Source organism: Oncorhynchus mykiss, chromosome 18, assembly GCF_057628025.1.
Source record: "Oncorhynchus mykiss isolate SJ-2025 chromosome 18, ASM5762802v1, whole genome shotgun sequence".
NCBI lineage: Eukaryota > Metazoa > Chordata > Actinopteri > Salmoniformes > Salmonidae > Oncorhynchus > Oncorhynchus mykiss.
In genome coordinates, this window is record NC_143039.1 from 7,025,358 (window position 1) to 7,052,363 (window position 27,006).

General features: G+C 46.7%; 1 protein-coding gene across 3 annotated transcripts in view; it reads right to left on the reverse strand.

Moving 5' to 3' along the window:
* Positions 1 to 192: 192 nt before the first annotated feature.
* Positions 193 to 27,006, reverse strand: part of LOC149975371 (ADP-ribosylation factor-like protein 13B) — a 54,676-nt gene continuing 27,862 nt past the window's right edge. For 2 of the 3 annotated variants that reach the window (XM_090207008.1, XM_090207006.1), the window contains exons 6-11: positions 24,559 to 24,761; positions 19,477 to 19,594; positions 17,261 to 17,513; positions 10,509 to 10,577; positions 5,322 to 6,986; positions 193 to 5,088 (exon numbers count right to left, since the gene is read on the reverse strand). In XM_090207008.1, the coding sequence (XP_090063134.1) occupies positions 6,907 to 6,986; positions 10,509 to 10,577; positions 17,261 to 17,513; positions 19,477 to 19,594; positions 24,559 to 24,761 (723 nt within the window). In that variant the 3' untranslated portion in view covers positions 193 to 5,088; positions 5,322 to 6,906. The remainder of the gene's footprint in view (positions 5,089 to 5,321; positions 6,987 to 10,508; positions 10,578 to 17,260; positions 17,514 to 19,476; positions 19,595 to 24,558; positions 24,762 to 27,006) is intronic. The other variant, XM_090207007.1, reaches the window with a different exon arrangement.

The window sequence follows — 27,006 nt, forward strand, 5'->3', positions numbered from 1 at the left end:
CACTCTTGGCATTCTCTCAACCAGCTTCACCTGGAATGCTTTTCCAACAGTCTTGAAAGTGTTCCCACACATGCTGAGCACTTGTTGGCTGCTTTTCCTTCACTCTGCGATCCAACTCATCCCAAACCATCTCAAATTGGGTTGAAGCCGGGTGATTGTGGAGGCCAATAGAGTTTGGAATAGAGACAAGGGTACAAATCCATATACGCATTTATTAGCATTTTATAACAAAAATTTACACAAGGTAGAAAATGTGACTATAAAATCCGAAGAATGTAGCTGTGTGACTAAAGTAACATGTTATGGAAATGTACAAGATGCATTCACATGGTAAGGTGATACAGGACAAGACTGACCCCCTGACCCCGTGACCCCGTTCACATGGTAAGGTGATACAGGACAAGACTGACCCCCTGACCCCGTTCACATGGTAAGGTGATACAGGACAGGACTGATCCCCTGACCCCGTGACCACGTTCACATGGTAAGGTGATACAGGACAAGACTGACCCCCTGACCCCGTTCACATGGTAAGGTGTGGCCTACAGTCAAACAATAAACGGGGTCAGTCTCTATGGAGTGTAGAAACGGGGTCAGTCTCTATGCAGAGTAGAAACGGGGTCAGTCTCGATGCAGAGTAGAAACGGGGTCAGTCTCGATGCAGTGTAGAAACGGGGTCAGTCTCGATGCAGAGTAGAAACGGGGTCCGTCTCGATGCAGAGTAGAAACAGGGTCAGTCTCTATGCAGAGTAGAAACGGGGTCAGTCTCTATGCAGAGTAGAAACAGGGTCAGTCTCTATGCAGAGTAGAAACAGGGTCAGTCTCTATGCAGAGTAGAAACGGGTTCAGTCTCTATGCAGTGTAGAAACGGGGTCAGTCTCTATGCAGTGTAGAAACGGGGTCAGTCTCTATGCAGTGTAGAAACGGGGTCAGTCTCTATGCAGAGTAGAAACAGGGTCAGTCTCGATGCAGAGTAGAAACGGGGTCAGTCTCAGTGGAGAGTAGAAACGGGGTCAGTCTCGATGCAGAGTAGAAACGGGGTCAGTCTCTATGGAGAGTAGAAACGGGGTCAGTCTCGATGCAGAGTAGAAACGGGGTCAGTCTCTATGCAGAGTAGAAACGGGGTCAGTCTCGATGCAGAGTAGAAACGGGGTCAGTCTCGATGCAGAGTAGAAACGGGGTCAGTCTCGATGCAGAGTAGAAACGGGGTCAGTCTCGATGCAGAGTAGAAACAGGGTCAGTCTCGATGCAGAGTAGAAACGGGGTCAGTCTCTATGCAGAGTAGAAACGGGGTCAGTCTCGATGCAGAGTAGAAACGGGGTCAGTCTCGATGCAGAGTAGAAACGGGGTCAGTCTCGATGCAGAGTAGAAACGGGGTCAGTCTCTATGCAGAGTAGAAACGGGGTCAGTCTCGATGCAGAGTAGAAACGGGGTCGGTCTCGATGCAGAGTAGAAACGGGGTCGGTCTCTATGCAGAGTAGAAACGGGGTCAGTCTCTATGCAGAGTAGAAACGGGGTCAGTCTCTATGCAGAGTAGAAACGGGGTCAGTCTCTATGCAGAGTAGAAACGGGGTCAGTCTCTATGCAGAGTAGAAACGGGGTCGGTCTCTATGCAGAGTAGAAACGGGGTCAGTCTCTATGCAGAGTAGAAACGGGGTCAGTCTCTATGCAGAGTAGAAACGGGGTCGGTCTCTATGCAGAGTAGAAATGGGGTCAGTCTCTGGACCAGAGCTTAGCGGTAATATATATTTACAGGTATAAAGCCAGGTGAATGAACTATGATGTACCAGTTCATGTACAACAGCAATACAACAGCAATACAGTATGTAGTGACTATAACAGACTGTAGAGTACAGTATGTAGTGACTATAACAGACTGTAGAGTACAGTATGTAGTGACTATAACAGACTGTAGAGTACAGTATGTAGTGACTATAACAGACTGTAGAGTGCAGTATGTAGTGACTATAACAGACTGTAGAGTACAGTATGTAGTGACTATAACAGACTGTAGAGTACAGTATGTAGTGACTATAACAGACTGTAGAGTGCAGTATGTAGTGACTATAACAGACTGTAGAGTACAGTATGTAGTGACTATAACAGACTGTAGAGTACAGTATGTAGTGACTATAACAGACTGTAGAGTACAGTATGTAGTGACTATAACAGACTGTAGAGTTCAGTATGTAGTGACTATAACAGACTGTAGAGTACAGTATGTAGTGGATATAACAGACTGTAGAGTACAGTATGTAGTGACTATAACAGACTGTAGAGTACAGTATGTAGTGACTATAACAGACTGTAGAGTACAGTATGTAGTGACTATAACAGACTGTAGAGTACAGTATGTAGTGACTATAACAGACTGTAGAGTACAGTATGTAGTGACTATAACAGACTGTAGAGTACAGTATGTAGTGGATATAACAGACTGTAGAGTACAGTATGTAGTGACTATAACATTAGACTGTAGAGTACAGTATGTAGTGACTATAACAGACTGTAGAGTTCAGTATGTAGTGACTATAACAGACTGTAGAGTACAGTATGTAGTGACTATAACAGACTGTAGAGTACAGTATGTAGTGACTATAACAGACTGTAGAGTACAGTATGTAGTGACTATAACAGACTGTAGAGTACAGTATGTAGTGACTATAACAGACTGTAGAGTACAGTATGTAGTGACTATAACAGACTGTAGAGTACAGTATGTAGTGACTATAACAGACTGTAGAGTACAGTATGTAGTGACTATAACAGACTGTAGAGTACAGTATGTAGTGACTATAACAGACTGTAGAGTACAGTATGTAGTGACTATAACAGACTGTAGACTTTGTCATGTAGTGCACTACTTTGTCATGTAGTGCACTACTTTATCATGTAGTGCACTACTTTGTCATGTAGTGCACTACTTTATCATGTAGTGCACTACTTTGTCATGTAGTGCACTACTTTATCATGTAGTGCACTACTTTGTCATGTAGTGCACTACTTTATCATGTAGTGCACTACTTTATCATGTAGTGCACTACTTTATCATGTAGTGCACTACTTTATCATGTAGTGCACTAAGGATGCATTGAAAGATGTCTTTATCACAGACAGTACACCCTATAATACTGATATTATTAGCAGGGAAAAAAATAAAACAGGGACTAAACAATAAGGTGGACAGGTTTCAGCCTCCAGGTTGAGGATGTTTTAGTCAGATTAAAACAGGAACTAAGAATAAAGTGGACAGGTTGAGGATGTTTTAGTCAGATTAAAACAGGAAGTAGGAATAAGGTGGACAGGTTTCAGCCTCCAGGGAGGATGTTTTAGTCAGATTAAAACAGGAACTAAGAATAAAGTGGACAGGTTGAGGATGTTTTAGTCAGATTAAAACAGGAAGTAGGAATAAGGTGGACAGGTTTCAGCCTCCAGGGAGGATGTTTTAGTCAGATTAAAACAGGAAGTAGGAATAAGGTGGACAGGTTGAGGATGTTTTAGTCAGATTAAAACAGGAAGTAGGAATAAAGTGGACAGGTTGAGGATGTTTTAGTCAGATTAAAACAGGAAGTAGGAATAAGGTGGACAGGTTGAGGATGTTTTAGTCAGATTAAAACAGGATGAGACCAATGAAATTACTGCAATGCAAAGTTATACACACACACACACACATACACCGAGTATACTAAACATTAGGAACACCGTAATATTGAGTTGTACCCCCCCCCCCCCCTATCGATCAGAACAGCCTTGATTGGTCGGGGACTTCACAAGGTGTGGAAAGCGTTCCACAGGGACGCTGGCCCCATGTCGACTCCAATGCTGTTCTCACAGTTGTGTCATAATTAGCTGGATGTCATTTGGATGGTGGACCATTCTTGATACACACGGGAAACTGTTTAGCATGAAACAAAACAACAACAAAAAACAGCATCTTTGCAGTTCTTGACACAAACCGGTGCAACTGGCTCTTACTACCATCCCCTGTTAAAAAAAGACAATTAAAATATGCTTGTCTTGTAACATTCGCAATCCATGTCGCCAATTGTCTCAAGGCTTGAAAATCCTTCTTTAAACCCGTCTCCTCTCCTCTTCATCTACACTGATTGAAGTGGATTTAACATCAATAAGGGATCACCTGGTCAGTCTGTGTCACGGAAAGAATAGGTGTTCTTAATGTTCTGTATACTCAGTGTGTTTGTGTATATATACACACACACTACAGGACCAAAAGTATGTGGACACCTGCTCATCAAACATCTCATTCCAAAATCATGGGCTTTAATATGGAGTTGGTCCCCCCTTTGCTGCTATAACAGCCTCCACTCTTCTGGGAAGGCTTTAATATGGAGTTGGACCCCCCGTTGCTGCTATAAACGTCTCCACTCTTCTGGGAAGGCTTTCCACTAGATGTTGGAACATTACTGCAGGGGGACTTGCTTCCATTCCGCCACAAAATCATTAGTGAGGTCGGGCACTGATGTTGGGCGATAAGGCCTGGCTCACAGTCGGCGTTCCAATTCATTGTCATGCTGAAACAGGAAAGGGCTTTCCCCAAACTGTTGCCACAAAGTTGGAAGCAATGAATCGTCGGGAATGTCATTATATGCTGTAGCGTTGAGATTTCAGACTGTAAGGGGCCCAAACCATTATTCCTCCTCCACCAAACTTTAGCTCTTCAGTACGGGCCATTCTACTGTCAATGTTTGTCTATGGAGATTGCATGGCTGTGTGCTCGATTTAATACACCTGTCAGCAACGGGTTTTGGTGAAATAGCCGAATCCACTCATTTGAAGGGGCGTCCACATACTGATGTGTGTGTGAGAAAGATATATATATATATATATATGTGATATACGTACATATAAATATAACTATCCATAAAGTCCATGTCAATATGCATTTATTTCTCAGTCTGTGTTTAACACAATGCTGTGTTCTTCAGCGTCAACATGGTCCTATTCATTAGGACACGTCGTACTAAAATGTTTTGCAACACACAACGGAAACAAGCGTTTACCATCAGTCACTTTCCCTGTTTGTTTGGTGATTAATGAATATGACTCGGTCTCTCTCTCAGGGCCCACCTAGTCATCCCCACCCAGTTTCTCTCCAGGGCCCACCCAGTCATCCTCTCTGTCTCAGGGCCCACCCAGTCATCCCCAGTCTCTCTCTCAGGGCCCACCCAGTCATCCTCCCTCTCTCAGGGCCCACCCAGTCATCCTCCCTCTCTCAGGGCCCACCCAGTCATCCTCCCTCTCTCTCCAGGGCCCACCCAGTCATCCCCACCCAGTCACCCTCCCTCTCTCTCAGGGCCCACCTAGTCATCCTCCCTCTCTCTCCAGGGCCCACCCAGTCATCCTCCGTCTCTCTCCAGGGCCCACCCAGTCATCCTCCGTCTCTCTCAGGGCCCACCCAGTCATCCTCCGTCTCTCTCAGGGCCCATCCAGTCATCCTCTCTCTCTCAGGGCCCATCCAGTCATCCCCACCCAGTCTCTCTCCAGGGCCCACCCAGTCATCCTCCGTCTCTCTCAGGGCCCATCCAGTCATCCTCTCTCTCTCAGGGCCCATCCAGTCATCCCCACCCAGTCTCTCTCCAGGGCCCACCCAGTCATCCTCTCTCTCTCCAGGGCCCACCCAGTCATCCCCAGTCTCTCTCTCCAGGGCCCACCCAGTCACCCTCCATCTCTCTCCAGGGCCCACCCAGTCATCCCCAGTCTCTCTCTGCAGGGCCCACCCAGTCATCCCCAGTCTCTCTCTCAGGGCCCACCCAGTCATCCTCCCTCTCTCAGGGCCCACCCAGTCATCCTCCCTCTCTCTCCAGGGCCCACCCAGTCATCCCCACCCAGTCACCCTCCCTCTCTCTCAGGGCCCACCTAGTCATCCTCCCTCTCTCTCCAGGGCCCACCCAGTCATCCTCCGTCTCTCTCCAGGGCCCACCCAGTCATCCTCCGTCTCTCTCAGGGCCCATCCAGTCATCCTCTCTCTCTCAGGGCCCATCCAGTCATCCCCACCCAGTCTCTCTCCAGGGCCCACCCAGTCATCCTCCGTCTCTCTCAGGGCCCATCCAGTCATCCTCTCTCTCTCAGGGCCCATCCAGTCATCCCCACCCAGTCTCTCTCCAGGGCCCACCCAGTCATCCTCTCTCTCTCCAGGGCCCACCCAGTCATCCCCAGTCTCTCTCTCCAGGGCCCACCCAGTCATCCCCAGTCTCTCTCTCCAGGGCCCACCCAGTCACCCTCCATCTCTCTCCAGGGCCCACCCAGTCATCCCCAGTCTCTCTCTGCAGGGCCCACCCAGTCATCCCCAGTCTCTCTCTCCAGGGCCCACCCAGTCACCCTCCATCTCTCTCCAGGGCCCACCCAGTCATCCCCAGTCTCTCTCTCCAGGGCCCACCCAGTCACCCTCCATCTCTCTCCAGGGCCCACCCAGTCATCCCCAGTCTCTCTCTCCAGGGCCCACCCAGTCACCCTCCATCTCTCTCCAGGGCCCACCCAGTCATCCCCAGTCTCTCTCTCCAGGGCCCACCCAGTCACCCTCCATCTCTCTCCAGGGCCCACCCAGTCATCCCCAGTCTCTCTCTCCAGGGTTGGACAGTCCGCTCCCCCATCGTAGTCCTGTGAGCTCGGGGCCGACAGTGGCGCTGGTTCATTGGTCTTGGGAGCATCATCTCGGCTGGTGGTGGTGGAGTCTGCAGACCTCTACACAGCACGTACTTTGAAAAGAAACCAAAGAAACTGTCATTTTTTTTGGGGGGGGGGGGGGGGGGGTGGTGAGGGGGGGTCAGGTCAAAGCCTAATAGAAATGCCTGAAGAGGACAAATAATGTTGTTTGAATTGAAGGTGGGGCTTGGGGATGGATAAACCAATCAGGTAAGGAAGGAGGAGCCCGGTGGAGGGGAGGGGCTAGGATATGACATCATGAGTGTCGCTGTTAGGTTGTTGTTGACGGTTGGCCACGGGAGGGAGGGGCTTGCCGAAGAACTCTGAAAGAGAGTGAGGAGGAGGAATGGAGGAAGAGAGAGGAGGAGGAAGAGGAGGAGGAAGAGGAGGAGGAGACAGGATTAAATTAGCTACATCTATATAAGGCTGGCAACTGGTTTCTGTTAGATGAAATCAAAAAACACAGCGTGTCAGAAATGTGTTCTGACAACTTCCTGTACAATATTTTAACTCGGTCAACTATATACAGCCCATACATCAAGATGACCTGAACCACGTAACAGACACTGACTAAAGGGACAGGATACAGGAGGCATGTCGGATGTTCGTAGGATCAACAGAGAGATTTAATACAACTTCCATCAGACAGAGAAGACAAGACAATTACAATATGTTTTCAGAGGAGATGGAGTCAGTGTTTAACATGCTCTATAGACAGAGAGGAAATGGGGTCAGTGTTTAACATGCTCTGTAGACAGAGAGGAAATGGGGTCAGTGTTTAACATGCTCTGTAGACAGAGGAAATGGGGTCAGTGTTTAACATGCTCTGTAGACAGAGAGGAAATGGGGTCAGTGTTTAACATGCTCTGTAGACAGAGAGGAAATGGGGTCAGTGTTTAACATGCTCTGTAGACAGAGAGGAAATGGGGTCAGTGTTTAACATGCTCTGTAGACAGAGAGGAAATGGGGTCAGTGTTTAACATGCTCTGTAGACAGAGGAAATGGGGTCAGTGTTTAACATGCTCTGTAGACAGAGAGGAAATGGGGTCAGTGTTTAACATGCTCTATAGACAGAGAGGAAATGGGGTCAGTGTTTAACATGCTCTGTAGACAGAGAGGAAATGGGGTCAGTGTTTAACATGCTCTGTAGACAGAGATGAAATGGGGTCAGTGTTTAACATGCTCTGTAGACAGAGGAAATGGGGTCAGTGTTTAACATGCTCTGTAGACAGAGAGGAAATGGGGTCAGTGTTTAACATGCTCTGTAGACAGAGAGGAAATGGGGTCAGTGTTTAACATGCTCTGTAGACAGAGGAAATGGGGTCAGTGTTTAACATGCTCTGTAGACAGAGAGGAAATGGGGTCAGTGTTTAACATGCTCTATAGACAGAGAGGAAATGGGGTCAGTGTTTAACATGCTCTGTAGACAGAGAGGAAATGGGGTCAGTGTTTAACATGCTCTATAGACAGAGAGGAAATGGGGTCAGTGTTTAACATGCTCTGTAGACAGAGGAAATGGGGTCAGTGTTTAACATGCTGTGTAGACAGAGAGGAAATGGGGTCAGTGTTTAACATGCTCTGTAGACAGAGAGGAAATGGGGTCAGTGTTTAACATGCTCTATAGACAGAGAGGAAATGGGGTCAGTGTTTAACATGCTCTGTAGACAGAGAGGAAATGGGGTCAGTGTTTAACATGCTCTGTAGACAGAGGAAATGGGGTCAGTGTTTAACATGCTCTGTAGACAGAGAGGAGATGGAGTCAGTGTTTAACATGCTCTGTAGACAGAGAGGAAATGGGGTCAGTGTTTAACATGCTCTGTAGACAGAGAGGAAATGGGGTCAGTGTTTAACATGCTCTGTAGACAGAGAGGAAATGGAGTCAGTGTTTATCATGCTCTGTAGACAGAGAGGGGAAATGGGGTCAGTGTTTAACATGCTCTGTAGACAGAGAGGAAATGGGGTCAGTGTTTAACATGCTCTGTAGACAGAGAGGGGAAATGGGGTCAGTGTTTAACATGCTCTGTAGACAGAGAGGAAATGGGGTCAGTGTTTAACATGCTCTATAGACAGAGAGGAAATGGGGTCAGTGTTTAACATGCTCTGTAGACAGAGAGGGGAAATGGGGTCAGTGTTTAACATGCTCTGTAGACAGAGAGGAAATGGAGTCAGTGTTTAACATGCTCTGTAGACAGAGAGGAAATGGGGTCAGTGTTTAACATGCTCTGTAGACAGAGAGGAAATGGGGTCAGTGTTTAACATGCTCTGTAGACAGAGAGGAAATGGGGTCAGTGTTTAACATGCTCTATAGACAGAGAGGAAATGGGGTCAGTGTTTAACATGCTCTGTAGACAGAGAGGAAATGGGGTCAGTGTTTAACATGCTCTGTAGACAGAGAGGAAATGGGGTCAGTGTTTAACATGCTCTGTAGACAGAGGAAATGGGGTCAGTGTTTAACATGCTCTGTAGACAGAGAGGAAATGGGGTCAGTGTTTAACATGCTCTGTAGACAGAGAGGAAATGGAGTCAGTGTTTAACATGCTCTGTAGACAGAGAGGAAATGGGGTCAGTGTTTAACATGCTCTGTAGACAGAGAGGAAATGGGGTCAGTGTTTAACATGCTCTGTAGACAGAGAGGAAATGGGGTCAGTGTTTAACATGCTCTATAGACAGAGAGGAAATGGGGTCAGTGTTTAACATGCTCTGTAGACAGAGAGGAAATGGGGTCAGTGTTTAACATGCTCTGTAGACAGAGAGGAAATGGGGTCAGTGTTTAACATGCTCTGTAGACAGAGGAAATGGGGTCAGTGTTTAACATGCTCTGTAGACAGAGAGGAAATGGGGTCAGTGTTTAACATGCTCTGTAGACAGAGGAAATGGGGTCAGTGTTTAACATGCTCTGTAGACAGAGAGGAAATGGGGTCAGTGTTTAACATGCTCTGTAGACAGAGAGGAAATGGAGTCAGTGTTTAACATGCTCTATAGACAGAGAGGAAATGGGGTCAGTGTTTAACATGCTCTATAGACAGAGAGGAAATGGGGTCAGTGTTTAACATGCTCTATAGACAGAGAGGAAATGGGGTCAGTGTTTAACATGCTCTATAGACAGAGAGGAAATGGGGTCAGTGTTTAACATGCTCTGTAGACAGACAGGAAATGGGGTCAGTGTTTAACATGCTCTGTAGACAGAGAGGAAATGGGGTCAGTGTTTAACATGCTCTATAGACAGAGAGGAAATGGGGTCAGTGTTTAACATGCTCTATAGACAGAGAGGAAATGGGGTCAGTGTTTAACATGCTCTATAGACAGAGAGGAAATGGGGTCAGTGTTTAACATGCTCTATAGACAGAGAGGAAATGGGGTCAGTGTTTAACATGCTCTGTAGACAGAGAGGAAATGGGGTCAGTGTTTAACATGCTCTGTAGACAGAGAGGAAATGGGGTCAGTGTTTAACATGCTCTGTAGACAGAGAGGAAATGGGGTCAGTGTTTAACATGCTCTATAGACAGAGAGGAAATGGGGTCAGTGTTTAACATGCTCTATAGACAGAGAGGAGATGGGGTCAGTGTTTAACATGCTCTGTAGACAGAGAGGAAATGGGGTCAGTGTTTAACATGCTCTGTAGACAGAGAGGAAATGGGGTCAGTGTTTAACATGGAATAAGAGACATTATCAGCTGTTAGTGAAAGAGAAGAAACAACAGCATGAACAGGCTGCTAGAAGACGAACAGACAGATGGGTTAGTTAGTGGTTAGTTAGTGGTTAGTTAGTGGTTAACATACAGCAGTGGAGTGGTGGTGGAGACAGTCAGATGACAGGTCTAGACAGTCACTATAAATCATCATTACCGGATCGACTCCTATCGCCAAGAGGCTCCAGCTTGGGAAGCCTAGACATTTTGGGAGTAGCCCATCCCACTAAAACAACAACAAATACATTATTAGTAGAAGCCCATCCCACTAAAACAACAACAAATACATTATTAGTAGAAGCCCATCCCACTAAAACAACAACGAAACATTATTAGTAGAAGCCCATCCCAGTAAAACAACAACAAATACATTATCAGTAGAAGCCCATCCCACTAAAACAACAACAACTAAACACATTATTAGTAGAAGCCCATCCCACTAAAACAACAACAACTAAATACATTATCAGTAGAAGCCCATCCCACTAAAACAACAACAAAACACATTATTAGTAGAAGCCCATCCCACTAAAACAACTAAATACATTATTAGTAGAAGCCCATCCCACTAAAACAACTAAATACATTATTAGTAGAAGCCCATCCCACTAAAACAACTAAATACATTATTAGTAGAAGCCCATCCCACTAAAACAACAACAACTAAACACATTATTAGTAGAAGCCCATCCCACTAAAACAACAACAACTAAATACATTATCAGTAGAAGCCCATCCCACTAAAACAACAACAACTAAACACATTATTAGTAGAAGCCCATCCCACTAAAACAACAACAACAAATACATTATCAGTAGAAGCCCATCCCACTAAAACAACAACAACTAAATACATTATTAGTAGAAGCCCATCCCACTAAAACAACAACTAAATATATTATTAGTAGAAGCCCATCCCACTAAAACAACAACAAAACACATTATTAGTAGAAGCCCATCCCACTAAAACAACTAAATACATTATTAGTAGAAGCCCATCCCACTAAAACAACTAAATACATTATTAGTAGAAGCCCATCCCACTAAAACAACAACAAAACACATTATTAGTAGAAGCCCATCCCACTAAAACAACTAAATACATTATTAGTAGAAGCCCATCCCACTAAAACAACTAAATACATTATTAGTAGAAGCCCATCCCACTAAAACAACTAAATACATTATCAGTAGAAGCCCATCCCACTAAAACAACAACGAAATACATTATTAGTAGAAGCCCATCCCACTAAAACAACAACAACAAAATACATTATTAGTAGAAGCCCATCGGACTAAAACAACTAAATACATTATTAGTAGAAGCCCATCCCACTAAAACAACAACAACAAATACATTATTAGTAGAAGCCCATCCCACTAAAACAACAACAACTAAATACATTATTAGTAGAAGCCCATCCCACTAAAACAACTAAATACATTATTAGTAGAAGCCCATCCCACTAAAACAACAACAACAAATACATTATTAGTAGAAGCCCATCCCACTAAAACAACAACAACTAAATACATTATTAGTAGAAGCCCATCCCACTAAAACAACAACGAAATACATTATTAGTAGAAGCCCATCCCACTAAAACAACAACAACTAAATACATTATTAGTAGAAGCCCATCCCACTAAAACAACAACGAAATACATTATTAGTAGAAGCCCATCCCACTAAAACAACAACAACTAAATACATTATTAGTAGAAGCCCATCCCACTAAAACAACAACTAAACACATTATTAGTAGAAGCCCATCCCACTAAAACAACAACAACTAAATACATTATTAGTAGAAGCCCATCCCACTAAAACAACAACAACTAAACACATTATTAGTAGAAGCCCATTCCACTAAAACAACAACAACTAAACACATTATTAGTAGAAGCCCATCCCACTAAAACAACAACTAAACACATTATTAGTAGAAGCCCATTCCACTAAAACAACAACTAAATAGATTATTAGTAGAAGCCCATCCCACTAAAACAACAACAACTAAATACATTATTAGTAGAAGCCCATCCCACTAAAACAACAAAACACATTATTAGTAGAAGCCCATTCCACTAAAACAACAACTAAACACATTATTAGTAGAAGCCCATTCCACTAAAACAACAACTAAATACATTATCAGTAGAAGCCCATCCCACTAAAACAACAACAACTAAACACATTATCAGTAGAAGCCCATTCCACTAAAACAACAACAACTAAACACATTATCAGTAGAAGCCCATCCCACTAAAACAACAACTAAATACATTATTAGTAGAAGCCCATCCCACTAAAACAACTAAACACATTATTAGTAGAAGCCCATCCCACTAAAACAACAACAACAAAACACATTATTAGTAGAAGCCCATCCCACTAAAACAACAACAACTAAATACATTATTAGTAGAAGCCCATCCCACTAAAACAACAACGAAACACATTATTAGTAGAAGCCCATCCCACTAAAACAACAACAACTAAACACATTATTAGTAGAAGCCCATCCCACTAAAACAACAACAACTAAATACATTATTAGTTGAAGCCCAACCCACTAAAACAAAGAAAGTAAAGAAATCAACATGTTGATTAATACTGATTAAACTGGGTTCCAGCCCAGTCATTGGTCTGCCACACCTATGGAAGGATTACAAGTGTGTGTGTCTCTCTCACCAGGTAGTGGTGGAGGTGTGTGTCTCTCACCAGGTAGTGGTGGAGGTGTGTGTCTCTCACCAGGTAGTGGTGGAGGTGTGTCTCTCTCACCAGGTAGTGGTGGAGGTGTGTGTCTCTCACCAGGTAGTGGTGGAGGTGTGTCTCTCTCACCAGGTAGTGGTGGAGGTGTGTCTCTCTCACCAGGTAGTGGTGGAGGTGTGTGTCTCTCACCAGGTAGTGGTGGAGGTGTCTCTCTCACCAGGTAGTGGTGGAGGTGTGTCTCTCACCAGGTAGTGGTGGAGGTGTGTGTCTCTCACCAGGTAGTGGTGGAGGTGTGTGTCTCTCACCAGGTAGTGGTGGAGGTGTGTGTCTCTCTCACCAGGTAGTGGTGGATGTGTGTGTCTCTCTCACCAGGTAGTGGTGGAGGTGTGTGTCTCTCACCAGGTAGTGGTGGAGGTGTGTCTCTCACCAGGTAGTGGTGGAGGTGTGTGTCTCTCTCACCAGGTAGTGGTGGAGGTGTGTCTCTCACCAGGTAGTGGTGGAGGTGTCTCACCAGGTAGTGGTGGAGGTGTGGGTATCTCACCAGGTAGTGGTGGAGGTGTGTCTCTCACCAGGTAGTGGTGGAGGTGTGTCTCTCTCACCAGGTAGTGGTGGAGGTGTGTGTCTCTCTCACCAGGTAGTGGTGGAGGTGTGTCTCTTTCACCAGGTAGTGGTGGAGGTGTGTCTCTCTCACCAGGTAGTGGTGGAGGTGTGTCTCTCACCAGGTAGTGGTGGAGGTCTGTCTCTCTCACCAGGTAGTGGTGGAGGTGTGTGTCTCTCTCACCAGGTAGTGGTGGAGGTGTGTCTCTCTCACCAGGTAGTGGTGGAGGTGTGTGTCTCTCTCACCAGGTAGTGGTGGAGGTGTGTCTCTTTCACCAGGTAGTGGTGGAGGTGTGTCTCTCTCACCAGGTAGTGGTGGAGGTGTGTCTCTCTCACCAGGTAGTGGTGGAGGTGTGTGTCTCTCTCACCAGGTAGTGGTGGAGGTGTGTCTCTCACCAGGTAGTGGTGGAGGTGTGTCTCTCACCAGGTAGTGGTGGAGGTGTGTCTCTCTCACCAGGTAGTGGTGGAGGTGTGTCTCTCTCACCAGGTAGTGGTGGAGGTGTGTCTCTCTCACCAGGTAGTGGTGGAGGTGTGTCTCTCTCACCAGGTAGTGGTGGAGGTGTGTCTCTCACCAGGTAGTGGTGGAGGTGTGTCACCAGGTAGTGGTGGAGGTGTCTCACCAGGTAGTGGTGGAGGTGTGGGTATCTCACCAGGTAGTGGTGGAGGTGTGTCTCTCACCAGGTAGTGGTGGAGGTGTGTCTCTCACCAGGTAGTGGTGGAGGTGTTTCACCAGGTAGTGGTGGAGGTGTGGGTATCTCACCAGGTAGTGGTGGAGGTGTCTCACCAGGTAGTGGTGGAGGTGTGTCTCTCTCACCAGGTAGTGGTGGAGGTGTGTCTCTCACCAGGTAGTGGTGGAGGTGTGGGTATCTCACCAGGTAGTGGTGGAGGTGTGTCTCTCTCACCAGGTAGTGGTGGAGGTGTGTCTCTCTCACCAGGTAGTGGTGGAGGTGTGTCTCTCTCACCAGGTAGTGGTGGAGGTGTGTGTCTCTCACCAGGTAGTGGTGGAGGTGTGTCTCTCTCACCAGGTAGTGGTGGAGGTGTGTCTCTCTCACCAGGTATTGGTGGAGGTGTGTCTCTCTCACCAGGTAGTGGTGGAGGTGTGTCTCTCTCACCAGGTAGTGGTGGAGGTGTGTCTCTCTCACCAGGTAGTGGTGGAGGTGTGTCTCTCTCACCAGGTAGTGGTGGAGGTGTGTCTCTCTCACCAGGTAGTGGTGGAGGTGTGTCTCTCACCAGGTAGTGGTGGAGGTGTGTCTCTCACCAGGTAGTGGTGGAGGTGTGTCTCTCACCAGGTAGTGGTGGAGGTGTCTCAACAGGTAGTGGTGGGGGTGTCTCACCAGGTAGTGGTGGAGGTGTGTCTCTCTCACCAGGTAGTGGTGGAGGTGTGTCTCTCTCACCAGGTAGTGGTGGAGGTGTGTGTCTCTCTCACCAGGTAGTGGTGGAGGTGTGGGTGTCTCACCAGGTAGTGGTGGAGGTGTGTCTCTCTCACCAGGTAGTGGTGGAGATGTGTGTCTCTCTCACCAGGTAGTGGTGGAGGTGTGTGTCTCTCTCACCAGGTAGTGGTGGAGGTGTGTGTCTCTCTCACCAGGTAGTGGTGGAGGTGTGTGTCTCTCTCACCAGGTAGTGGTGGAGGTGTGTGTCTCTCTCACCAGGTAGTGGTGGAGGTGTGTGTCTCTCTCACCAGGTAGTGGTGGAGGTGTGTGTCTCTCTCACCAGGTAGTGGTGGAGGTGTGTGTCTCTCACCAGGTAGTGGTGGAGGTGTCTCTCTCACCAGGTAGTGGTGGAGGTGTGTCTCTCTCACCAGGTAGTGGTGGAGGTGTGGGGCTCTCGGGGGAGGTGTGTCTCTCACCAGGTAGTGGTGGAGGTGTGTCTCTCTCACCAGGTAGTGGTGGAGGTGTGTCTCTCACCAGGTAGTGGTGGAGGTGTGTCTCTCACCAGGTAGAGGTGGAGGTGTGTCTCTCTCACCAGGTAGTGGTGGAGGTGTGTCTCTCTCACCAGGTAGTGGTGGAGGTGTGTCTCTCTCACCAGGTAGTGGTGGAGGTGTGTCTCTCTCACCAGGTAGTGGTGGAGGTGTGTCTCTCTCACCAGGTAGTGGTGGAGGTGTGTCTCTCACCAGGTAGTGGTGGAGGTGTGTGTCTCTCACCAGGTAGTGGTGGAGGTGTGTCTCTCACCAGGTAGTGGTGGAGGTGTGTGTCTCTCACCAGGTAGTGGTGGAGGTGTGTCTCTCACCAGGTAGTGGTGGAGGTGTGTCTCTCACCAGGTAGTGGTGGAGGTGTGTCTCTCACCAGGTAGTGGTGGAGGTGTGTCTCTCACCAGGTAGTGGTGGAGGTGTGTCTCTCACCAGGTAGTGGTGGAGGTGTGTCTCTCACCAGGTAGTGGTGGAGGTGTGTCTCTCACCAGGTAGTGGTGGAGGTGTGTCTCTCACCAGGTAGTGGTGGAGGTGTGTCTCTCACCAGGTAGTGGTGGAGGTGTGTCTCTCTCACCAGGTAGTGGTGGAGGTGTGTCTCTCACCAGGTAGTGGTGGAGGTGTGTCTCTCACCAGGTAGTGGTGGAGGTGTGTCTCTCTCACCAGGTAGTGGTGGAGGTGTGTCTCTCTCACCAGGTAGTGGTGGAGGTGTGTCTCTCACCAGGTAGTGGTGGAGGTGTGTCTCTCTCACCAGGTAGTGGTGGAGGTGTGTGTCTCTCTCACCAGGTAGTGGTGGAGGTGTGTCTCTCTCACCAGGTAGTGGTGGAGGTGTGACTCTCTCACCAGGTAGTGGTGGAGGTGTGTCTCTCACCAGGTAGTGGTGGAGGTGTGTCTCTCACCAGGTAGTGGTGGAGGTGTGTCTCTCTCACCAGGTAGTGGTGGAGGTGTGTCTCTCTCACCAGGTAGTGGTGGAGGTGTGTGTCTCTCTCACCAGGTAGTGGTGGAGGTGTGTCTCTCTCACCAGGTAGTGGTGGAGGTGTGTCTCTCTCACCAGGTAGTGGTGGAGGTGTGTCTCTCTCACCAGGTAGTGGTGGAGGTGTGTCTCTCTCACCAGGTAGTGGTGGAGGTGTGTCTCTCTCACCAGGTAGTGGTGGAGGTGTGTCTCTCTCACCAGGTAGTGGTGGAGGTGTGTGTCTCTCTCACCAGGTAGTGGTGGAGGTGTGTCTCTCTCACCAGGTAGTGGTGGAGGTGTGGGGATCTCACCAGGTAGTGGTGGAGGTGTGTCTCTCTCACCAGGTAGTGGTGGAGGTGTGTCTCTCTCACCAGGTAGTGGTGGAGGTGTCTCTCTCTCACCAGGTAGTGGTGGAGGTGTGTGTCTCTCTCACCAGGTAGTGGTGGAGGTGTGTCTCTCACCAGGTAGTGGAGGAGGTGTGTCTCTCACCAGGTAGTGGTGGAGGTGTGTCTCTCACCAGGTAGTGGTGGAGGTGTGTCTCTCACCAGGTAGTGGAGGAGGTGTGTCTCTCACCAGGTAGTGGTGGAGGTGTGTCTCTCACCAGGTAGTGGTGGAGGTGTGTCTCTCACCAGGTAGTGGTGGAGGTGTGTCTCTCACCAGGTAGTGGTGGAGGTGTGTCTCTCACCAGGTAGTTGTGGAGGTGTCTCTCTCACCAGGTAGTGGTGGAGGTGTGTCTCTCACCAGGTAGTTGTGGAGGTGTGGGGCTCTCGGGGGCTGCTGTCTCCTCCGTCCTCAGGGGGTCCACTCTGTGTTTCCTCTTCAGTCTCAGTTTACTAGTCTTCTTCTTCGTCCGCTCCACTGAGGCTGCACCGCTCTCTGGAGTCTGTCTCTCGCTGTCCTCCTCCTCCTCCTCCTCTTCCTGCCCTCCTTCTCTAGCATCGTTGGCACCACCCACCTGCCCTCCTGTCGGTCTCTTCTTCAGTTTGTCTTCATTCTGAATGGATGGAACACACATGAAACACACCAATTAATACAGCTGGAACCCCCCCCCCCCCCCATGGCGTTAATACAGATGGAACCACCACTCCCCCATGGCATTAATACAGCTGGAACCACCACTCCCCCATGGCATTAATACAGATGGAACCCCCCATGGCATTAATACAGCTGGAACCACCACTCCCCCATGGCATTAATACAGATGGAACCCCCCATGGCATTAATACAGCTGGAACCACCACTCCCCCATGGCAGTAATACAGCTGGAACCACCACTCCCCCATGGCATTAATACAGCTGGAAACACCACTCCCCCATGGCATTAATACAGATGGAACCCCCATGGCATTTATACAGCTGGAACCACCACTCCCCCATGGCATTAATACAGCTGGAACCACCACTCCCCCATGGCATTAATACAGCTGGAACCACCACTCCCCCATGGCATTAATACAGCTGGAAACATCCCATGGAATTAATACAGCTGGAATCACTCCCCCATGGCATTAATATAGCTGGAACCATCCCATGGAATTAATACAGCTGGAACCCCCATGGCATTAATACAGCTGGAACCCCCCATGGCATTAATACAGATGGAACCCCCCCCCATGGCATTAATATAGCTGGAACCCCCCCCCCCCCCATGGCATTAATACAGCTGGAACCACCCAATGGCATTAATACAGCTGAAACCACCCCATGGCATTAATACAGCTGGAACCACCCAATGGCATTAATACAGCTGGAACCTCCCCATGGCATTAATACAGCTGGAACCCTCCCCCCATGGCATTAATACAGCTGGAACCCCCCCATGGCATTAATACAGCTGAAACCACCCCCCACATTGGCATTAATACAGCTGGAACCCCCCCCCATGGCATGAACATAGCTGGAACCACCCCATGACATTAATACAGATGTAACCCCCACATGGCATTAATACAGATGGAACCACCCCATGGCATTAATACAGATGGAACCTCCCCATGGCATTAAACCCCATGGCATTAATACAGCTGGAACCCCCCCATGGCATTAATACAGCTGGAACCCCCCATGGCATTAATACAGCTGGAACCCCCCATGGCATTAATACAGCTGGAACCCCCCATGGCATTAATACAGCTGGAACCTCCCCATGGCATTAATACAGCTGGACCCCCCCATGGCATTAATATAGCTGGAACCTCCCCATGGCATTAATACAGCTGGAACCTCCCCATGGCATTAATACAGCTGGAACCTCCCCATGGCATTAATACAGCTGGACCCCCCCATGGCATTAATATAGCTGGAACCTCCCCATGGCATTAATACAGATGTAACCCCCACATGGCATTAATACAGATGGAACCACCCCATGGCATTAATACAGATGGAACCTCCCCATGGCATTAAACCCCATGGCATTAATACAGCTGGAACCCCCCCCATGGCATTAATACAGCTGGAACCCCCCATGGCATTAATACAGCTGGAACCCCCCATGGCATTAATACAGCTGGAACCCCCCATGGCATTAATACAGCTGGAACCTCCCCATGGCATTAATACAGCTGGACCCCCCCATGGCATTAATATAGCTGGAACCTCTCCATGGCATTAATACAGCTGGAACCCCCCATGGCATTAATACAGCTGGAACCCCCCATGGCATTAATACAGATGGAACCTCCCCATGGCATTAATACAGATGGAACCCCCCATGGCATTAATACAGCTGGAACCCCCCATGGCATTAATACAGATGGAACCTCCCCATGGCATTAATACAGATGGAAACACCCAACCCATTGATCTTGGGGCTCAAATGGCACCCTATTCCCTAAAGGGGACACTATAACGAACACATAGGGCTCTGGTCAAAACCAGTGCACTACATAGGGAATAGAGTGCCATTTCAAACAAATCAACAAAGGTGATGCTGATTGGCCCAGTGTATTCCACACCTCATTGATGACGTTGCCGATTGGCTGGAAGGGGCTGTGTACGGCGGCGTCGTCGGTCTCCTCCTCCTCCTGCAGTGTCCGACCCTCCCTCTCCGCCTCCTCTTTCTCCTGACGGTCTCTGGGATCAGGGGAACAAAATGACTTTTTTTTTATTTACCTCAAATGTTAACTAGGCAAGTCAGTTAATAACTCATTCTTATTTACAATGACGGCCTAAAATTCAGCTGGTTAATGTTCCCTTCACTAAGGTGTGATATCTCTCCTAACCAGCTGGTTAATGTTCCCTTCACTAAGGTGTGATATCTCTCCTAACCAGCTGGTTAATGTTCCCTTCACTAAGGTGTGATATCTCTCCTAACCAGCTGGTTAATGTTCCCTTCACTAAGGTGTGATATCTCTCCTATTGTCTACTGTATTGATATCTCTCCTATTGTCTACTGTATTGTCCCCTTCACTAAGGTGTGATATCTCTCCTAACCAGCTGGTTAATGTTCCCTTCACTAAGGTGTGATATCTCTCCTAACCAGCTGGTTAATGTTCCCTTCACTAAGGTGTGATATCTCTCCTAACCAGCTGGTTAATGTTCCCTTCACTAAGGTGTGATATCTCTCCTAACCAGCTGGTTAATGTTCCCTTCACTAAGGTGTGATATCTCTCCTAACCAGCTGGTTAATGTTCCCTTCACTAAGGTGTGATATCTCTCCTAACCAGCTGGTTAATGTTCCCTTCACTAAGGTGTGATATCTCCCCTAACCAGCTGGTTAATGTCACTAAGGTGTGATATCTCTCCTAACCAGCTGGTTAATGTTCCCTTCACTAAGGTGTGATATCTCTCCTAACCAGCTGGTTAATGTTCCCATCACTAAGGTGTGATATCTCTCCTAACCAGCTGGTTAATGTTCCGTTCACTAAGGTGTGATATCTCTCCTAACCAGCTGGTTAATGTTCCCTTCACTAAGGTGTGATATCTCTCCTAACCAGCTGGTTAATGTTCCCTTCACTAAGGTGTGATATCTCTCCTAACCAGCTGGTTAATGTTCCCTTCACTAAGGTGTGATATCTCTCCTAACCAGCTGGTTAATGTTCCCTTCACTAAGGTGTGATATCTCTCCTAACCAGCTGGTTAATGTTCCCTTCACTAAGGTGTGATATCTCTCCTATTGTCTACTGTATTGTCCCCTTCACTAAGGTGTGATATCTCTCCTATTGTCTACTGTATTGTCCCCTTCACTAAGGTGTGATATCTCTCCTAACCAGCTGGTTAATGTCACTAAGGTGTGATATCTCTCCTATTGTCTACTGTATTGTCCCCTTCACTAAGGTGTGATATCTCTCCTATTGTCTACTGTATTGTCCCCTTCACTAAGGTGTGATATCTCTCCTATTGTCTACTGTATTGTCCCCTTCACTAAGGTGTGATATCTCTCCTGTTGTCTACTGTATTGTCCCCTTCACTAAGGTGTGATATCTCTCCTATTGTCTACTGTATTGTCCCCTTCACTAAGGTGTGATATCTATCCTGTTGTCTACTGTATTGTCCCCTTCACTAAGGTGTGATATCTCTCCTATTGTCTACTGTATTGATATCTCTCCTATTGTCTACTGTATTGATATCTCTCCTATTGTCTACTGTATTGTCCCCTTCACTAAGGTGTGATATCTCTCCTGTTGTCTACTGTATTGTCCCCTTCACTAAGGTGTGATATCTCTCCTATTGTCTACTGTATTGTCCCCTTCACTAAGGTGTGATATCTCTCCTGTTGTCTACTGTATTGTCCCCTTCACTAAGGTGTGATATCTCTCCTATTGTCTACTGTATTGTCCCCTTCACTAAGGTGTGATATCTCTCCTATTGTCTACTGTATTGTCCCCTTCACTAAGGTGTGATATCTCTCCTATTGTCTACTGTATTGTCCCCTTCACTAAGGTGTGATATCTCTCCTATTGTCTACTGTATTGTCCCCTTCACTAAGGTGTGATATCTCTCCTGTTGTCTACTGTATTGTCCCCTTCACTAAGGTGTGATATCTCTCCTATTGTCTACTGTATTGATATCTCTCCTATTGTCTACTGTATTGTCCCCTTCACTAAGGTGTGATATCTCTCCTATTGTCTACTGTATTGTCCCCTTCACTAAGGTGTGATATCTCTCCTGTTGTCTACTGTATTGTCCCCGTCACTAAGGTGTGATATCTCTCCTATTGTCTACTGTATTGATATCTCTCCTATTGTCTACTGTATTGTCCCCTTCACTAAGGTGTGATATCTCTCCTATTGTCTACTGTATTGTCCCCTTCACTAAGGTGTGATATCTCTCCTATTGTCTACTGTATTGTCCCCTTCACTAAGGTGTGATATCTCTCCTATTGTCTACTGTATTGATATCTCTCCTATTGTCTACTGTATTGTCCCCTTCACTAAGGTGTGATATCTCTCCTATTGTCTACTGTATTGATATCTCTCCTATTGTCTACTGTATTGTCCCCTTCACTAAGGTGTGATATCTCTCCTATTGTCTACTGTATTGTCCCCTTCACTAAGGTGTGATATCTCTCCTGTTGTCTACTGTATTGTCCCCGTCACTAAGGTGTGATATCTCTCCTGTTGTCTACTGTATTGTCCCCTTCACTAAGGTGTGATATCTCTCCTATTGTCTAATGTATTGTCCCCTTCACTAAGGTGTGATATCTCTCCTATTGTCTACTGTATTGTCCCCTTCACTAAGGTGTGATATCTCTCCTATTGTCTACTGTATTGTCCCCTTCACTAAGGTGTGATATCTCTCCTATTGTCTACTGTATTGATATCTCTCCTATTGTCTACTGTATTGTCCCCTTCACTAAGGTGCGAAATCTCTCCTATTGTCTACTGTATTGATATCTCTCCTATTGTCTACTGTATTGTCCCCTTCACTAAGGTGTGATATCTCTCCTATTGTCTACTGTATTGTCCCCTTCACTAAGGTGTGATATCTCTCCTGTTGTCTACTGTATTGTCCCCTTCACTAAGGTGTGATATCTCTCCTATTGTCTACTGTATTGATATCTCTCCTATTGTCTACTGTATTGATATCTCTCCTATTGTCTACTGTATTGTCCCCTTCACTAAGGTGTGATATCTCTCCTGTTGTCTAATGTATTGTCCCCTTCACTAAGGTGTGATATCTCTCCTATTGTCTACTGTATTGTCCCCTTCACTAAGGTGTGATATCTCTCCTGTTGTCTACTGTATTGTCCCCTTCACTAAGGTGTGATATCTCTCCTATTGTCTACTGTATTGTCCCCTTCACTAAGGTGTGATATCTCTCCTATTGTCTACTGTATTGTCCCCTTCACTAAGGTGTGATATCTCTCCTATTGTCTACTGTATTGTCCCCTTCACTAAGGTGTGATATCTCTCCTATTGTCTACTGTATTGTCCCCTTCACTAAGGTGTGATATTTCTCCTGTTGTCTACTGTATTGTCCCCTTCACTAAGGTGTGATATCTCTCCTATTGTCTACTGTATTGATATCTCTCCTATTGTCTACTGTATTGTCCCCTTCACTAAGGTGTGATATCTCTCCTATTGTCTACTGTATTGTCCCCTTCACTAAGGTGTGATATCTCTCCTATTGTCTACTGTATTGTCCCCTTCACTAAGGTGTGATATCTCTCCTATTGTCTACTGTATTGTCTCCTTCACTAAGGTGTGATATCTCTCCTATTGTCTACTGTATTGTCCCTGTCACTAAGGTGTGATATCTCTCCTATTGTCTACTGTATTGTCCCCTTCACTAAGGTGTGATATCTCTCCTGTTGTCTACTGTATTGTCCCCTTCACTAAGGTGTGATATCTCTCCTATTGTCTACTGTATTGTCCCCTTCACTAAGGTGTGATATCTCTCCTATTGTCTACTGTATTGTCCCCTTCACTAAGGTGTGATATCTCTCCTATTGTCTACTGTATTGTCCCCTTCACTAAGGTGTGATATCTCTCCTATTGTCTACTGTATTGTCCCCTTCACTAAGGTGTGATATCTCTCCTATTGTCTACTGTATTGTCCCCTTCACTAAGGTGTGATATCTCTCCTATTGTCTACTGTATTGTCCCCTTCACTAAGGTGTGATATCTCTCCTATTGTCTACTGTATTGTCCCCTTCACTAAGGTGTGATATCTCTCCTGTTGTCTACTGTATTGTCCCCTTCACTAAGGTGTGATATCTCTCCTATTGTCTACTGTATTGTCCCCTTCACTAAGGTGTGATATCTCTCCTATTGTCTACTGTATTGTCCCCTTCACTAAGGTGTGATATCTATCCTATTGTCTACTGTATTGTCGCTCTGTTTCTTAACCTCCATTTTAAACATGTACATGATACTGCTACACAGTGCCCCCACGGGCACAGTAAAGTTCCTCTCCTCCTCCTCACCTCTCCTCCCGTATCCTCTGTACTCTCTCCTCCTCCTCTCCACACTCTCCTCTCTCTTCCTCCTCCTCACCTCTCCTCTCTCCTCCTCACCTCTCCTCCTCTCCACACTCTCCTCCTCTCCCTCTCCTCACCTCTCCTCCCTCTCTTCCTCCTCCTCACCTCTCCTCCTCCTCACCTCCTCTCTCCCTCTCCTCCTCTCCTCCTCCTCCTCACCTCTCCTCCCGTATCCTCCGTACTCTCTCCTCTCTTCCTCCTCCTCACCTCTCCTCTCTCCTCCTCCCCTCTCTCCTCCTCACCTCTCTCCTCCTCCTCTCCTCTCCTCCTCCTCCTCACCTCTCCTCCCGTATCCTCCGTACTCTCTCCTGTCTCTCTCTCTTCTCCTGTTCCTCCTGAGCCCTCTGTTCGGCCGTGTCCTTCGTACTCTCTCCTCTCCCCCTCCTCCTCCTCTCTCTCATCTTCCACTCCTCTCTCCTCCTCACCTCTCCTCCCGTATCCTCCGTACTCTCTCCTGTCTCTCTCTCTTCTCCTGTTCCTCCTGAGCCCTCTGTTCGGCCGTGCCCTTCGTACTCTCTCCTCTCCCCCTCCTCCTACTCTCTCCTCCTCCTCCTCACCTCTCTCCTCCTCCTCTCCTCTCCTCCTCCTCACCCTCTCCTCCTCTCCCCCTCCTCACCTCTCCTCCCGTATCCTCCGTACTCTCTCCTGTCTCTCTCTCTTCTCCTGTTCCTCCTGAGCCCTCTGTTCGGCCGTGTCCTTCCGGACGCGTTCAGAGATGGCTTCGTAGTCTTTAGCGATGTTGTTCAGCAGCCAGTTGAGTCCGTTCCTGATGGACTTGTCTCCCTTCTTACCGTAGCCCAGAACAGCAGAACACGGCTCCTGACAACACACAGGAAGTCAGACGGGTAGAGAGACAGAGAGGATTTACAGGTCACACAACATTTGATTTCTTAACTCATGTATTTTATAGACAGCTATTCTCCCAAGAGAGAGAACAATAAAGGGGGGGGGATCATTGTTGAAACCAGGAGGAACTCTTTGCTAATAGAATGTATGAAGAACACACAATCCTGACCAGCTGCAATAATGTACAGTCTCATAGCCACAGTACTGTAGTATAACAAGGTACAGCCTCATAGCCACAGTACTGCAGTATAACAAGGTACAGCCTCATAGCCACAGTACTGTAGTATAACAAGGTACAGTCTCATAGCCACAGTACTGCAGTATAACAAGGTACAGTCTCATAGCCACAGTACTGCAGTATAACAAGGTACAGTCTCATAGCCACAGTACTGTAGTATAACAAGGTACAGCCTCATAGCCACAGTACTGTAGTATAACAAGGTACAGTCTCATAGCCACAGTATAACAAGGTACAGTCTCATAGCCACAGTACTGCAGTATAACAAGGTACAGTCTCATAGCCACAGTACTGCAGTATAATAATGTACAGTCTCATAGCCACAGTACTGTAGTATAACAAGGTACAGCCTCATAGCCACAGTACTGTAGTATAACAAGGTACAGTCTCATAGCCACAGTACTGTAGTATAACAAGGTACAGTCTCATAAACACAGTACTGCAGTATAACAAGGTACAGTCTCATAGCCACAGTACTGTAGTATAACAAGGTACAGCCTCATAGCCACAGTACTGTAGTATAACAAGGTACAGTCTCATAGCCACAGTACTGCAGTATAACAAGGTACAGCCTCATAGCCACAGTACTGCAGTATAACAAGGTACAGCCTCATAGCCACAGTACTGCAGTATAATAATGTACAGTCTCATAGCCACAGTACTGTAGTATAACAAGGTACAGCCTCATAGCCACAGTACTGTAGTATAACAAGGTACAGTCTCATAGCCACAGTACTGTAGTATAACAAGGTACAGCCTCATAGCCACAGTACTGCAGTATAACAAGGTACAGCCTCATAGCCACAGTACTGTAGTATAACAAGGTACAGTCTCATAGCCACAGTACTGTAGTATAACAAGGTACAGCCTCATAGCCACAGTACTGTAGTATAACAAGGTACAGTCTCATAGCCACAGTATAACAAGGTACAGTCTCATAGCCACAGTACTGTAGTATAACAAGGTACAGTCTCATAGCCACAGTATAACAAGGTACAGTCTCATAGCCACAGTACTGTAGTATAACAAGGTACAGTCTCATAGCCACAGTACTGTAGTATAACAAGGTACAGTCTCATAGCCACAGTACTGTAGTATAACAAGGTACAGCCTCATAGCCACAGTACTGTAGTATAACAAGGTACAGCCTCATAGCCACAGTACTGTAGTATAACAAGGTACAGTCTCATAGCCACAGTACTGCAGTATAACAAGGTACAGTCTCATAGCCACAGTACTGTAGTATAACAAGGTACAGCCTCATAGCCACAGTACTGTAGTATAACAAGGTACAGTCTCATAGCCACAGTACTGTAGTATAACAAGGTACAGCCTCATAGCCACAGTACTGCAGTATAACAAGGTACAGTCTCATAGCCACAGTACTGTAGTATAACAAGGTACAGCCTCATAGCCACAGTACTGCAGTATAACAAGGTACAGCCTCATAGCCACAGTACTGCAGTATAACAAGGTACAGCCTCATAGCCACAGTACTGTAGTATAACAAGGTACAGCCTCATAGCCACAGTATAACAAGGTACAGTCTCATGGCCACAGTACTGTAGTATAACAAGGTACAGTCTCATAGCCACAGTACTGCAGTATAACAAGGTACAGCCTTTTAGCCACAGTACTGTAGTATAACAAGGTACAGTCTCATAGCCACAGTACTGTAGTATAACAAGGTACAGTCTCATAGCCACAGTACTGCAGTATAACAAGGTACAGTCTCATAGCCACAGTACTGTAGTATAATAATGTACATCCTCATAGCCACAGTACTGTAGTATAATAATGTACAGTCTCATAGCCACAGTACTGTAGTATAACAAGGTACAGTCTCAAAGCCACAGTACTGCAGTATAACAAGGTACAGTCTCATAGCCACAGTACTGTAGTATAATAATGTACAGCCTCATAGCCACAGTACTGTAGTATAATAATGTACAGTCTCATAGCCACAGTACTGCAGTATAA